This window comes from Podarcis raffonei, chromosome 5 (assembly GCF_027172205.1).
Source record: "Podarcis raffonei isolate rPodRaf1 chromosome 5, rPodRaf1.pri, whole genome shotgun sequence".
NCBI lineage: Eukaryota > Metazoa > Chordata > Lepidosauria > Squamata > Lacertidae > Podarcis > Podarcis raffonei.
This window is the reverse complement of record NC_070606.1, coordinates 35,179,179-35,193,975: the sequence shown is the minus strand read 5'-3', so window position 1 is coordinate 35,193,975 and position 14,797 is coordinate 35,179,179. Positions and strand designations below refer to the sequence as shown.

General features: G+C 38.7%; 1 protein-coding gene across 11 annotated transcripts in view; it reads right to left on the bottom strand.

The window, feature by feature from the left end:
• Positions 1 to 14,797, bottom strand: part of PCDH15 (protocadherin related 15) — a 628,220-nt gene that overhangs the window by 262,751 nt on the left and 350,672 nt on the right. For 10 of the 11 annotated variants that reach the window (XM_053388594.1, XM_053388604.1, XM_053388605.1 and 7 more), the window contains 2 exons: positions 14,207 to 14,221; positions 13,152 to 13,217 (listed from right to left, as the gene is read on the bottom strand). In XM_053388594.1, coding sequence (XP_053244569.1) covers positions 13,152 to 13,217; positions 14,207 to 14,221 — 81 coding nt within the window. The remainder of the gene's footprint in view (positions 1 to 13,151; positions 13,218 to 14,206; positions 14,222 to 14,797) is intronic. The other variant, XM_053388603.1, reaches the window with a different exon arrangement.

The window sequence follows — 14,797 nt, the reverse complement described above, 5'->3', positions numbered from 1 at the left end:
GAAAATCATGATTGCTTTCCCATTTCTTCTTTCATTATCCAGATAAGTGAACATCTGTACCTTTTGGTTCTCTTATTCAGAAGACTAGCTATTGGATTTCAAGCAAGTATGGGATGAGTAATAATGAACAAAATGGGTCCAAATGAGCTTCATCTCTATGTCTCATCCCGATTCTATAAAAACATGTAACCCCAGCTCCCATCCTAACCCCATTTATGTGGCATTAGGCCCCACTGATTAACTCTGGAATAGAAATGGCTAAAATTGTGATGTTAATCTCATTTTCCCCAAGTTAATTGGGAACAGTCATATGGCCCTTTGCCAATTACACAAAATGGAGAAACTTCAGGCCAAAATGTAATGATTATTTCTTAAAATCTTAAATGAGCCCATTCCATGCTTTCCAACGTTATTTATATTTATAATTCATTAGTGATTTCTAAATAGTTATTTACCCAGTGATTCACCCTTTATTGTTTTATTGTATTTTTATGAATTTTTAATATGCTTGCTTTTATTGTTGCACACTGCTTTGATATTTGTAAAATATGGCACTTTAAGTATTTTAAATAACATAAAAATAAAAAGAAACAGCTAGGCAAAGAAGATTAAATAAATGCACAATTTTTCGGCTAAAAGCAGAGCCCAACGCTATGAATATTGCAAAGTATTGCTATTATCTTCATCATCTCTCAAAAAAGACTAAGTATATCTTTACAAAAATATAATTATACCAAATTTAAAACAAAACATCTACAATTTATACACTTTATACATATAATAGAAAAACACATCCTGTTAACACAATAAGTGTTAGCACAATATACGTACAATAACTAAAGCCTGTTAGAAATCAATAATTATACGAAGTCCAGCACATACCAGTAAATGCCAGTAAGCAGATGGAAGTATTATCCTGGCACCAAAAAGATAGCAATCTTATTGCCAGGTGGGTGTAACATTCCCTAAGCAGGGCTCTTCAACCTAAAAGGACCTCTCTTCCTTGTCACCCATTCTCTGAATTTCTCTGAGAGGGATCAGAGTTCCTTCCCAAATAATCCCACTACCTGATTCCACACAAACACGAGTGACGAAAGAATTTTTTAATTTTAATTCTGAAATTACATTTTCTACATTTCTCAGATTATAACATAGTCCACACTGGGGTTTTTAAAATTTTGTTTTTAAGTTGTAATCATTCAACTTGTTTTTATTATTGCTTGTTAGCCGCTCTGAGCCCGATCCTTGGCTGGGGAGGGTGGGGTATAAATAATAATAATAATAATTATTATTATTATTATTATCCTCTGCTGCATATACAACATACATTGAAAGCACATGACTTCCCCCAAAGAATAATGGAAACTGTAGTTTCCCCTATGGTGTTACAATTTCCAGCATCCTTAATTAACTACAGTTCCCAGGATTCTCTGAGAGGGAGTCATGTACTTTAAATGTATGTTGTGTATGCAGTCAAAGAGTCATGATGGATTTTGCTGATCTGTTGTTGGGCAGTTGTGTATGTGGCATAGGAACAGCACTCTGCATCTCAAGATGTTTAATATCCCTCTCCACAGACATCTTTGCATGCTGAAAACTGTGGGGCATTCTTACAAATGTACATGGGTTTATGACTGATGACTTTCATATTTCCAAAGGCTTTCTTTCCTTGGGAAAAGGAAAAGGTAGGTAATAAAATGGGTAAAGAAATATAAAAAAGGTCAACAATATTCTCTTTTTCAATTGAATTCACATTTAGTCTGTTTGTGGGCACAACAGTTAAGCTCTTCGCTGATAGCAGCAACAGCCAAATTTATGAAAATTGTAAACAGAGATTATAAACCAATAAAAATAATGGATGCAGCAGCTAAATCTAATCATGGATCACAGGGCATCAATAACTACACAGCAGGCATTAAGACCATGAAAATTAATATAATGGTTTTCATTATGAGCAAGTCAACTAAAAAAATTGGCACATTAATACATTACCTTTTAGCTCCAATATGAGTGGTATTTTTATTTACACACAGAAATATTAATTAATGAATTGAACTTTAATATGAAGAACTGATTTGCTTTTGAATCTAGCTCATTAGTGTGCTACTCTCCTCTTAGGAATTAATTTAACATCTAATGGCATATCTGTTTCTTGGTGCATCATTTCATAATCTTTGATTCTCAGCATTAAACCTGACTGCTGGGAATCTTTTAGCAATGAGGACTGTTTTAACATGCTGACAATTTCATATGAATGCTTCTCAGTCCTAGAGATTATGCATGGCTGTCTGCAGAGTGCAGACCATGGAAAAAGATGATTCGTAGAGTGAAAGAAAGGACACCTCTTTGAAAGTAAGATGAGCACAATAAAGCTTTGCACCACAACCATGAGAAGTTCACCAAAATTTTCTCTTCCCTTTCATAATTTTTAAGTGTCATTAATCTTATTAATTGATGGAAGGTGGTTAAGCAAACAAACAAAAATCAGGACAAATTTTTCAGCACAACACTAGGTGAACCCATCAAATAATAGAAACATAGAACTGTAAAGTTGGAAGGGACCACGAGGGTCATCTAGTCCAATTCCCTGCAATGGGCATGCTCAGCAGCCATGAAATGCCAAATGACTGGAAAGGAAATGGAATCTCATGAAAGAAGAGCATGGCTGGCTACACAGAAACACTCCACATTATTGCTGTGAGTATATTAATAGCAAACTTATTCAGACCCACCCACCCTGGAAGGGCCCCTAAGGGAGCCAGTTGCCCCCCCCAAAAAAAACCCAACCCAGTAAGGTCTAAACATGCTCAGGGGCTATGTGTAAACTATCCTCAAAGGAATGGCTGAAACACTGAACAGGAAGTCTCCAGCCAGCAATAATGGGCCTCAGATGCTGAATTTAATAGACTACAAAATTATTGTACATATAAAATGTTCATTCTATATTTCCTAACAGCTGCTATGATAATTATCACATTAATATGGAACAAGACAACCTCCCCCATTCTCCCAATTACTTGAGTAAACACTTCCATATTATTGCTAAATCCTAAAATGGTATGGAACATTTGGCCCAAATCAAAATCTCTTATTTTTTCCATTTCATTTTTTAAAATTTTCTGTATTCATTTTTTTATCTTTAAAACTTATTTGATATATAGCTATTTTGCAACATTTTGTTGTTTTAAATTTAAGAATCCTTGTTATCTCTTTATAAATCAGTTAAAATGAAATATAAAAAGAGAAAGTTATGCCGGAATAATTGCCTTTCCTTTAGAGTTATCTGAGTGTTCTTTGTGTTTTTAGAATTTTCTTTTTCTTTGGCGTGGCGGAATCATCACAGAAACCACAATTCTGAGTTTCCCTTTGGTGTCTGCAACTGCAATCTCTTTGATCTGACTAGTATATTTTAACACACAATATATTTCATGCCAGACAGAAATAACACTCTGCACTTACTTGCTCATGTATAATGCACGACATGGACAGAAATGTGTGGCTGCATAGCTGCTTATCTATTCACAGTCACTGCCAGGCACAAACAACCAGGGTCAGCCAAAGACATTTTGCTGCCTGAGGCAAAGAACAAGATGCTGCCCTCCCTCGTTCCATGTGCAGAAGCTGACTGGACTGCCAGTTAAATCTTCCACCATCCATTCACCATACCTAAAGACAACAGAGTAGTGCTGCGGTGCCTTGTCAGTCAGGTAGCACTGACAGCAACCCACAGCATCTACCACCTGAGGAGATTACCTCACAGTAAAGCTGACCCTGTGAGCAACATTGCGTGCTACAAATGCATGTAATAAAACCTCAAGTGATACCAGGCCTCTGTTTACAAGTCTGCAACACTGGTAGAAGTAAGACCATCTGTGGAAGGAGTTTTCAGAGGAAAATGACTAGCAGAGAAAGGATTACATTCTCAAGTTTCCTTGTATAACCCTTCTGTTACAAATATCACAAACACACAGTGAGGCTTTGCAATGTGTGAGAGAAAGAAAGAAACCAGAAGGTTGTGATGAGGAGAGGGGGACCTTTTGTCAGGTTCCCAGCTTGATAACACAGTAAGCGTAGATAATTAAAAAGGAGGATTTATTGCAAAAACAGATAGCTCCGGACAGCTCTAATGAAGCCTCCGGCACTATTACTCAAGCTGACCCTTCTGAAGAGTTCTTCTGGCATCACCGCAGATATTGAACTTACGACCCTGATGTCTCTTGTTTTGCTTCTGATCTGTGTGAACTACAGATTGAGGTTTATGATTTAACTCTTTCCTAATGAACACAGTGTTGCAATGACTGTTTAATGATGTGATAAAAGTGTCTTAGATAAAGGGGGAGAGAGATACCTGCAGATGTGTTAACAGAGGTTGTAAGCAGAGAACAGCTTTTGGAGTGTATATGTAAATTGCAGTTATGTTTAAGATTCTTGAAATGGTTGGATGAAATGGAGGAGGATGAGATTTCACCCCAACCTCTGCTCCAACCTCTTCCGGGTCTGAGAGGGGTTTGTTCATGCCTGATTGTGTTTCTGGCGAGCTTTGGCTGTGTTCCAGCCTGCTCTCAGCTACTGCCTTATCATCTGGCTCATCAAGGTCAGGAAGAGCCAAAGTCTGCAGCTGCTGGCTCTCTCCTGCCTGACTAACATCAAAGCCTCCCTGTTCTTGGCTGCTTTCTGCAGTTGGCTGCAAACCTTCGCTTTGAGCTGGCTCATTCCTGACACCTTTATACCGAACCTAAAAAAAAAAAGGTAAAGGACCCCTGACAGTTAAGTCCAGTTGTGAACGACTCTGGGGTTGTGGCGCTCATCTTGCTCTATAGGCCAAGGGAGCCGACGTTTGTCCGCAGACAGTTTTTCCAGGTCATGAGGCCAGCATGACTAAGCTGCTTCTGGCAAACCAGAGAAGAGCACGGAAACGCTGTTTACCTTCCCACCGGAGTGGTTCCTATTTATCTACTTGCACTTTGACGTGCTTTTGAAGTGCTAGGTTGGCAGGAGCTGGGACCAAGCAATGGGAGCTCACCCCATTGTGGGGATTCGAACTGCCAACCTTCCGATCGGCAAGCCCTAGGCTCTATGGTTTAGACCACAGCACCACCCGGTTCCCTTTATACATAGCCTATATGTATATAAATCAGGTGTGCCACCAAGATCCCACTCCTCCTCCACATATGCACTGATGCCTTGGGAGCGCATTGCTTCCCTCAGGAATGACAAGGGCAGCCAGAAATGAACCTAGAAAGAGGCAGTTAAATGTGCTTAGGCTTCATTTGAGGTAAGGATGAGGACTTAGGATTTAAGCCAAGAAACCTTGATGATAGAGATGGGTTACTAGAAAGGGGTTTGCTAGAAGGGTGATGTGGCACCACAAAGATGTTCTTCTACCATAAGAGACATTGAGGAAGAATGGATGCTGTTTTAAGACAGAGACCTTCATGGGATTCAGAGTCACAGAACTGGAGGGTAAAAGTTATGGACAGAGGTACATTGTGATGACAGCAGGATGTGATGGGGAAGGACAGCCGTGGTAGCTTGGATCCCTTCCAATTCTACATTTGTGTAAGAATGGAAATTCCTTCATTTGTGTAGGGATTGAAGATGGGCCAATCTGTTGATTTTAGTTTCTGTTTTTCTCATTTCTCCCCCAATCTTAAATTGAGTTTCTCCACATTTCCACATCAGTTTACGATTTAAATAATAATTAAAAAGTTCGCATGAAAATTCATCAGTGGTTAGTGCAAATTTCTCCTAAAACACACATTTGTAATATCTATTTTTCAAATCATGGGTTTTCATGTTATTTGCATTAATATATCCTTTTATATGCACATTTTACCATAGTATATTAATTTTTGTACGTATTATTTGACTGGAGGGCCACATTACAAAATTCAGAGAAGTATGGATTTCAAAGGATGGCTTCATTTCAATTTGCACATTGTTTTGGAGAGAGAGAGAGTATTAAGTAGGTTTGCCTTTAAATGTGAACTGAAATTGATTTTCTCCCCTATCCCTAGTAGGAATTTGTGGATGGGTTCGGTAGCCAAGTTCTAGACAGAGCTGAGATTACTGAGAGGAGGCAAAAGAAGTCAAAAGGTTATAGCAGTTAAGACAGGAGATCCCTAGAGCAAGATCCTGAGTAAAAAGTTGATGGGATGGAGAAAGGGGGACAGCTTTGGTGACTGGGGAGCAAAGAAGAGGAAAGCATGAAAGATTAAAGCAGAGGATTCCTGTCTGTTCAACAGGGTGGAAGGTAATGTAATATTGTGAGTGAAATTAAGAAGAGGAATACTTGGGAGAATAAATCAGTTCACAATTGAGAATACTGCGTTTGACATATCTTGAGGGGTGGAGGGAAGTAAAATAATTGGAAAGAAAGAGTAAGCTATTGTCTGCCTGGTAGATAATTTCTTCTGTTTCTTCAGGTCTTTTGTATAAATACATATCCGGTGCATGTGGTGATACAAAGCAGGAAAAATTATTAGGAGTTAAAGAGGATATGATGAAAGATAGTGGGCACCTTTCTTATTTTAAAATATAGAGAAACCATCAGAGGCACTAATTACAGCAGGAGGAAACAGTTGTATTATCTGGATATTTCAAAGAAGTGTAAAAGGAGATATGGAGTTAATAAAGCAAACTGATGAACTATTGAAGAACAGAGCCCTTATTTTAGAAGTTATAATATTGAAAAGAAAAAGCACATATTAAATGGTTACTGGCCCCCCTTTGCCTACTTTCCATTCAAGTTGTAGACACCAAAGGCAGCTGTGCCAGTTACCCAACATTCCTAATCAAATCAAAGGGTTGTTCTTTTTAGCCAACAGACAGTTCACTTCTTCATCATAACTAAAAGAACTCAAGGATGCCTGCCAAAAGCTAGAGTCTTATGTTAGTTACAGCTAACGACTAGCAGGTGGTTTTGTGTGTAGAGGGAGCAAAAGATTGATAAAAGGAAACAATTTATTTAGAGTTTGTAAATTCTTCTATTTTTTGTATCAAGGCTATTAAAGGAAAATAAAGTTAACCTCTGGTAGTGCAAACAGCAAAACATTTTATATTCTGAATTATTATAGGGCTTTTTGAAGTTATAACAAAGGATTTGCAATACACACAAGCAATGCAAAATTACATCTTGCTATTCAGCATAAGATATATATACAGATATACAAGCTTGACACACTGCGTACCCAAGGATGGCCAGCTAATTCTTGTGGCTGGGTGGTGTGGTGATAGTTGTAGGGTTGGGAAATATTGTGGGCGAGTATGTATGGGGAGTATGTATACTACATTTATTTAGCAAGTATCTGGCATCTGGCATCCAGTTTCACAGATTGCGCCAGTTTTGAAACAGCAGTACCACTGCCAATTATACATTGCTGTATAACACAGTCATATTGGTATCAAGGGAATTCTACTTCTTCCTTGTGCAATGCTTGTTGCTGTTATTTATTTATTTTCATTTGTGAATTGCTTCCCATAAAGCATCCCAAAACTATTTACAATATAATAGCATATATACAATGATTGCAATTTTTAATATGTAACAGTTTTCTCTTAATTGGGTCAATAGTATAATCCAACTAAAAATTAAGTAAAGTCTGACATTGTCATAAACAATGGTAGATGTCCACCAAATGGTGGGAATATGTATGCTACAGTGATTATAAAGAGGGGCCATTGATTAATGGATGAGTTAGTCCTTCTAGCTTCCTTTTCCAGATGGCACCCTCCTTCTTTCACTTGGCCACTTCTCCTCCCTTACCTCAGCCCTGTGTCCCCATCTTTTCATTCCACATGTTCAGCTACATCCCATTACCATGGACATCTTAGGAAGATGTCAACCAAATGCTGGGACTATGTAGTGGAATATGTCCATCAGGAAGAGCTGCCGGTGATGGTGTGGATTAATGCCAGCCATCCCCCCCCCCCATTCTTTCCCTTTGCATACACTCTATCGTCATTCTTTTTTGGGGCAGAATCTCTGTATTTTAAGCTTCCTGTCAGTCAGAACTGTAAGTGCTGCTAATCCTTCCGCTGCCCTTCTCAATTAGTATATAAAGCTAGGAACCTCTCAGCATACAGACAGGTGAATGGACAGAGGAGCTGATTGGTTAGTTGCTCTACTTGCTGCTGCTGTCTCAATATCTTTTAGGTAGTCATTTTCTTACTGTTGTTTCCAAGGGCAGTTGGCAATTTGATGTCTCTCTTTCAGATGAAAGGACATAGGTTCCCCAGAAAGAATCAATTATCTTCCCATCCCTCATAGTTTCCTGACAATTGCTCTTCTATAAAGTCGGACATCTGGAACCTTACTACAGAAAACCATCGTATAAATCTACTTTGCACACTCATCTACTTTGAGCAAAACAAAGGTATTCTAAATGCTGTCTAATGTATGGTCTTGCTAAAGGAAAAAAGTTTGTATAGAGAATTAATTTCCCTAGTACATGACAAAACTTCAGAAGTATGTATATAAAAACACCTGTTTCAAAAAGTGATTTATTTATAAATCTGTAAAGGGATATATCTCAATGTATTACATTTCATTTGGCCTACTTTGACTGACTAGCACACAGTAAAGTTGAAATATCATGCTACCTCCTCCTTCCCAAAAGTATCACAATCCTGAAATATCTCTGACATAAACAATAAGTCTGGTAGCACACCTGCAGAAAAGGCATTTATTTGTGCTGAGGACTATTTATATTCTCATATTCTTACTGCTACCATCAATTATCATATAAATAGTTGAAGTCTTTACTGACTTATTTATGAATAATGCATTTGTGTCTATTGCCTTCAAGAGAAAGTAAGGAACATGCTTTGAAGCTCATAAATGTTTTCTAATGCAAAACAAGAAGTAGCTTGTATGAGTTTACAGATAAGATGTTCAGGTTGTTTGGATTCTGTTCCAATATTTTTAAAGGTATGCTTGAAAGCTGCTCCAGTGTTATGCCATTCAACCCCTAAACCATAATGGGACAAAGTTTTTCATTTTTTTTACTAGATACTTGAGGGCTTGGCAGAATTGTATGAGTAATCTCATCCATCTGAGCTGCTAGTTCACTAGATCACAAGTATCACCCTACTACTTAACTTAGCTTTAAATCCTCTCCACTCCCCTAATGTTTGTGGTAAGAAAATGATGCTTTAAGAGAACCTTCCAAATTCAGCCTTCAGCCAGTTGAGACATTGCTCCTGAGACTTAAGTTGTGATAATTGAAGCTAGAACATTTTTGATGAATATCAAATAGCCAGTTAGCAATCATTCCAATTAGGTATCCCATTCCATCTCATTCCTATTAGGCTTCCTTGCTCCCAGACTTGCAGTCCAAGTTAAGGTTACCAGATTTTTTTCAATGAATCCGGGGGCACTTTTCAACTTCGATGGATTTTGTATGGGGACTGATTTGTAAATCCGGGGACCGTTTCCCGGGGACATCTGGTAACCTTAGTCCAAGTGATTGAATGAATTAATAAACAACAAGCACAGCAAAGTGATTTACAACAAGGTACTGCAAAAGGCACATGGTTGTCTTATGTTAGTTAACATGAATTAACACTGATTTGCTTTTGCAGCCTCAGGTAGAATGGCTGGCACTGCCCTCCTGGCTCCTCTGCAATATGGTAGCAACCAGGGAATCACAAACTCTTCAGGTGCCTCAGGTAGAACATTAAGAAGAGCCCCTGGCACCTGCTCACAGTTTGGAAAGTACATTAATTTCTGAACCAATATTTTATCCTCTGTGACAGTGTAAGATCAGGAAACGCAGTTTGGCCATTTGCTATCACCTTGCTTTGGGGGTTTCATTCCATAGAGAGCCTGCAACATATGGAAACCTTATGCTGTAACATCAGCTATTTAAATGTACTTGCTTGAACTTGCTTTTACATCCCAATTTGTACTTAGACCTTAAGTCACAGTTCCCCAGTTTGGATGTAAGGTACCTTAATTAATTAATTTTTAAAGGGGAAGAGTAAAGGGGGGGATTAGAAACACGTAATTAATTTCCCATACTGTATGTTGAATACACTGTAGGAAGACTTAACAGTTGTAGGGAAGTAGGATAAATTGTTCACATGATTATGTCAACTGATTGAAATTTAAGGCTGTCATACGTCAGGACTAACTAAGGCCCATTTATTTCAATGTGTCTGTTCTGAGTTAAAGTTGGGTCAATACAGCTAATGCTTGTGATATCTGCAATGCACCTTCCTATCCTCATAATCAGTTCATGACTTTTAATAAAAAAATGGAATTTTAAAGGGGAAAGGAAGGTGATCCCAAACTTTGCTCTCCAGCTGCAAATGTTGACTACAGACCACACAATTTCTGTTTTTCTGTTTCCTGATTCTGTTTCCTGAGCATTTAGATAATTATTAATCCTACCCTTTGCAGCACCAAGGTACATTTCTGAGAAAGCTCAGAAGCACTATTCATTTCCAGGAATGCATATTACGTGACATTAGACCTTTCTTCTTTAATGTGCCTTCTTTGTATTGCTACTCTGTTGAAACTTAGGGCCCCTGTTTTAAGTATTTATTTGCTTCAGTAGGAGTGTTGGTGGTGGCTGGCAGTGACCCCTGGCTAGCATTGGAGCTTCCCAGCCACCACCTCCCATTCTAGAAGACAGGAGTGCCTGGCGTGCTCTGGTCCATGGGGTCACGAAGTGTCGGACACGACTAAACGACTAAACAACAACAACAAAAGAACAAGTACTTCAATAAGGCTTAAGCTGCCCATATCCAATTATCTCCCTGCTGTAGACAAGCTGGGTGGGGGGAATTAGGCTGATGGCTACTAGCCCTGCCTCCACGTTCTCTGCATTTATCAAAATTTCTGCACAGAGTTGGTGTGTGGGCACTCCAAATGTGTAGACTCTAAATATAAAATATGAACCTCACCCATCAGTATCTGTAACAAAGCATATGAAAAAAATTCCATTAGAATAAATGGGACTATCACATAATAACTATGGATGCAGTCTCAAGTGGCACACTGCAGGTATGTGTATTTCACCTGGAGTTTGTTTCTGAGACATATCCAGCACTTTTAAAACAGCATTCTATCTCTTTGGGAAGCAGACGGCTATGATTCATTCAGATAAGAAACGCAAGTACATTTCAGCATTTATTTTACATCCAAAGTATTTGCAAATGTCTATTTTCTTTTGCATCTTCCTTAAACGAAACGTGGGGACCTTTTTTTAATATAAAAAAACAGCATTACAAACCTACACAGCCCTTCTTATGTGCCAGTAACTGACAACACACTGGCATGATCCTTAAGCAAAAAGAGATAATTGCAATAAATGACTGCTTTTTGGCAGCAATAAGGAAAGAAAAAATCAACTACACTCTGGGTGAAAGGAACACTATTCAGACAGAAATATCTTCATTAACATTTAGTATATTTGCATTCACCAGATGGAAAATGCTTATGGCAAATACCTTTACTACAGCATTAATGAATATGAGAGATGAAATCATAAATTTGACTTGAAGCAAGCAGCAGCAAATTATATTTTACTTTGGTTAGCAAACACAATGGTGCTTATTTAATAACAGATGCACTCTTGTTGCTTTTTGTGCCAACTCTCATTTTGTAGTACAATATGCTTAAAAAAAAGTGTACGGATATATGTGTGTGAGAGAGAGAGAGCTGTGGCTTTCTGGTGCAGCTGTTGTCAGTCAAGGCAAAGCTATCTGTGCAATTTCATTTCCTTCTCGTCTAGCCTTTCATGACTTTCATGAACAAGTGCACAAGAAGATAGAGACAGGAAGAAAGAACGGTGTATTGTTAAAAGCCATGCCGCCAGAGGCTTCAGCAATAGTTCACACCACACAGAAGCATCAAACAGCACTGGATCTTAAACTCCTTGGGGCAAAATGAGATTAAACTTCCAGCTCTTTTAGCTATTAGGGACTCCATAGCCTGGCCAGGCAATATGAAGCCAAATAATTGGCTTTCAAAGTTTGGTACAAATCAACACACTGCATCATGTTGTATCACTTCCAGGATGCCACCACAAGGAGTGAGTTAATCGTAAATATTAGCATACACATAGACCCACAACTTACTAAGCATCACAATAAATCTTTCAGTAGTCCCCACTCCTCACTACTCATATTGCTACAAGGTAATGGAGTTCAGAATGTTGTTTAAAAGGCAGTGGCGTATGCTGCTTGTTTCACTACCCTTCAGAGGAAAGTTGGTGGAAAAGGCCACTTCAGTTAATTTGCAAGAGTGGGGAAATTTGAACACTTGTTTCAGGAAGATGTAGGCTTCATACCTTCTTAAAAAAAAAATAAAAATTCCAGGTGTGGGAAATGATGGTAATTATCATCATTATCATCATCCTCTCCCTCCAGACCATAGGATATATAGCAGGCTTCCTCAACCTCGGCCCTCCAAATGTTTTGAGACTACAATTCCCATCATCCGTGACCACTGGTCCTGCTAGCTAGGGATCATGGGAGTTGTAGGCCAAAAACATCTGGAGGGCCAAGGTTGAGGAAGCCTGATATATAGACTTGGAGTTAGGAGGTAGTGCTAGATAGATCAGGGATGGAGCCTTGTGAGAACTGACTATGCAGAGATATGCCTTGGCCAGTCAAGTAAAGACACACCTGTCTATAGTATGGAATCTGATGGTTGTGGTGGTGGGACAACAGAGCAAATGGCAAAACCTCTCAAGGTATTCACAAAACAGCTTTTCAATTGATTCTGGCCCCTTACCCCTGAGATTTTTTAGTTTTTACCCTGGATTCTCTAAGGGAGAGATAAATTTCTGGTCAAAACTGACCCTGGAAACTTACTGGATGCATCAGAATTTATATTGGAGAAAGATATTATTTGAACCAGAAAAAAACACAATATTTTTGCAGTGAAAAGTTGATGTGAATCGTTATCACCAACTTTTAAAATAGTGCTCACTGAAGACTGAAAAATAAAATGAACTGCATGAGGCTGTATTCAGCTAACCTGGTGCACTAGTGGAAAGTCCCTCTACTCCCCCCTGTGCCTCCTCCACATCTACTCTGGAAGGTTCAGGGAACTCCCACAACAGCATTTGAGGGAAGAGGGGAACAATAATATTTGCATGACATTGATTTCCACCCATTATTAGCATCTGATGCGTACTCACCATTTCGACTCTCTTCATCAATTGGAACTATTGTTGCTGGAGGACCTGCCCTGGCCAACTTGCAGTCTACAAATATGAAAATAAAAAGTTACATCAAATCGCAGAGTATGATGATGGTGGAAAAATCTCTGTCATAAATCTGCAATAGGCACGACCAGTTTCCAAAGTACTTACCCAGATTTTACCTAGCTCTTAATTAAGTGAACTCCTTGTGACATAATGGTTTTTCTTAGCAGGGTTTTAGCATAGGCTCTTGTACCTGACTTTAACAGCTTTCAGACAAGGACTGGATTTACATGTAACACTATGCAATGGTTAACATAAACCAAGATTTGCAAAACAACAATGGATTGTGGTTTTTAGTGGTTTGTTCAAGGTTAAGGCGCTGGGCTGGGTTCAGATGACCAAATTAATCCATGGAGTCATTGCATGAGCAGAACAACAGAATTTCCTCTCTCTCTCCTGTCCCCATGTCCCCCCCAAAAAACCCCCCAAATCTGCTTCAGAGGCTGCAAGGAACCCCAGAGTAGATATGGGGGGGGTTTCCAGGGGAGAGGGAGTAGAAGTTCTGTTGCACAAAGAATAAGTTGTTCCACTCAAATAATGACTTTGTTGCATACAATCCATAGTTTATAAACCATGGCTTCACCTTACATGCAAACCAGGCCATCATCTGTATTGTTGTACTAGGATGCTAGCATCTACTTGCTAAAAAATTATGTCATGTACACAAACACCAAGTCTTTGTCACATCACAAAACAGTACCTTTCACTTGCTACTTTTAAAATTGTGTGTTGTGCTAAACAGAAGTCCTTGTGCTAAACAGAAATCAGGACAGTGATAATGTGATGGTAATTTAACCCAAAAGAATAACACAAAAGAATGATTAAAAGGAATAAATTATAATTAAAGATTCACAACAGAAACAAACATAATTGAAATTTAATTGCAACACAAGTCTCTAATTAGAGTGACTGAACAGAATTTCAATAAAGTTCTAAACAGAGTAAAAACAGACAAGCAATTTTCAGGAAGTTACTGTTTGCCATCTTACCCTCATATTGCCAGTCTGGAAGGAAGTTAAGAGTCATCAGTGGAAGCAGAGCAGAATAATGAAAGAAAATAAGTAAGATTTTGCTGTGGTTTGTAGAGAAAGTTTTAAAGACACATAAATCAGTACAAGAGGTTTGAGGAAATATATGTATATTATTCACCGCAGTGTAGCAGAGAAGTTGCTGTTAAGAGCCCAGGACAATCTTAACAAACACGGTAATTGCAGTGTGTAATATTTCATACAGAAACCATCCACAGCCTACAATAGATGAAATAATCATTCATTCTGATTCAGCAGCTTCTTGCATTCATGCAAAGCCTTCTCCATTCAACTCTGTGGACAGGCAACTGCGGTAGAGTTTCCCTCCCAACTGAAGTGAATAGTATTTGCTGAGCTCGAGGCTCTGTGTGAGAGAATCTGCAAACCTCTACACTGAAGAGGGCAAGAGGTAACCTGATATTCATAAAAGAACAAGTAAAAGTGTTGGATGTTTTCAGAGCAATGGGCAGCAGAAGGAAAATCTAATTTGTTCTTTTAAAGAGAGGGGGTGGGTGACCATCTCATGATCTGTACGATTCAGCTGAGATTCCT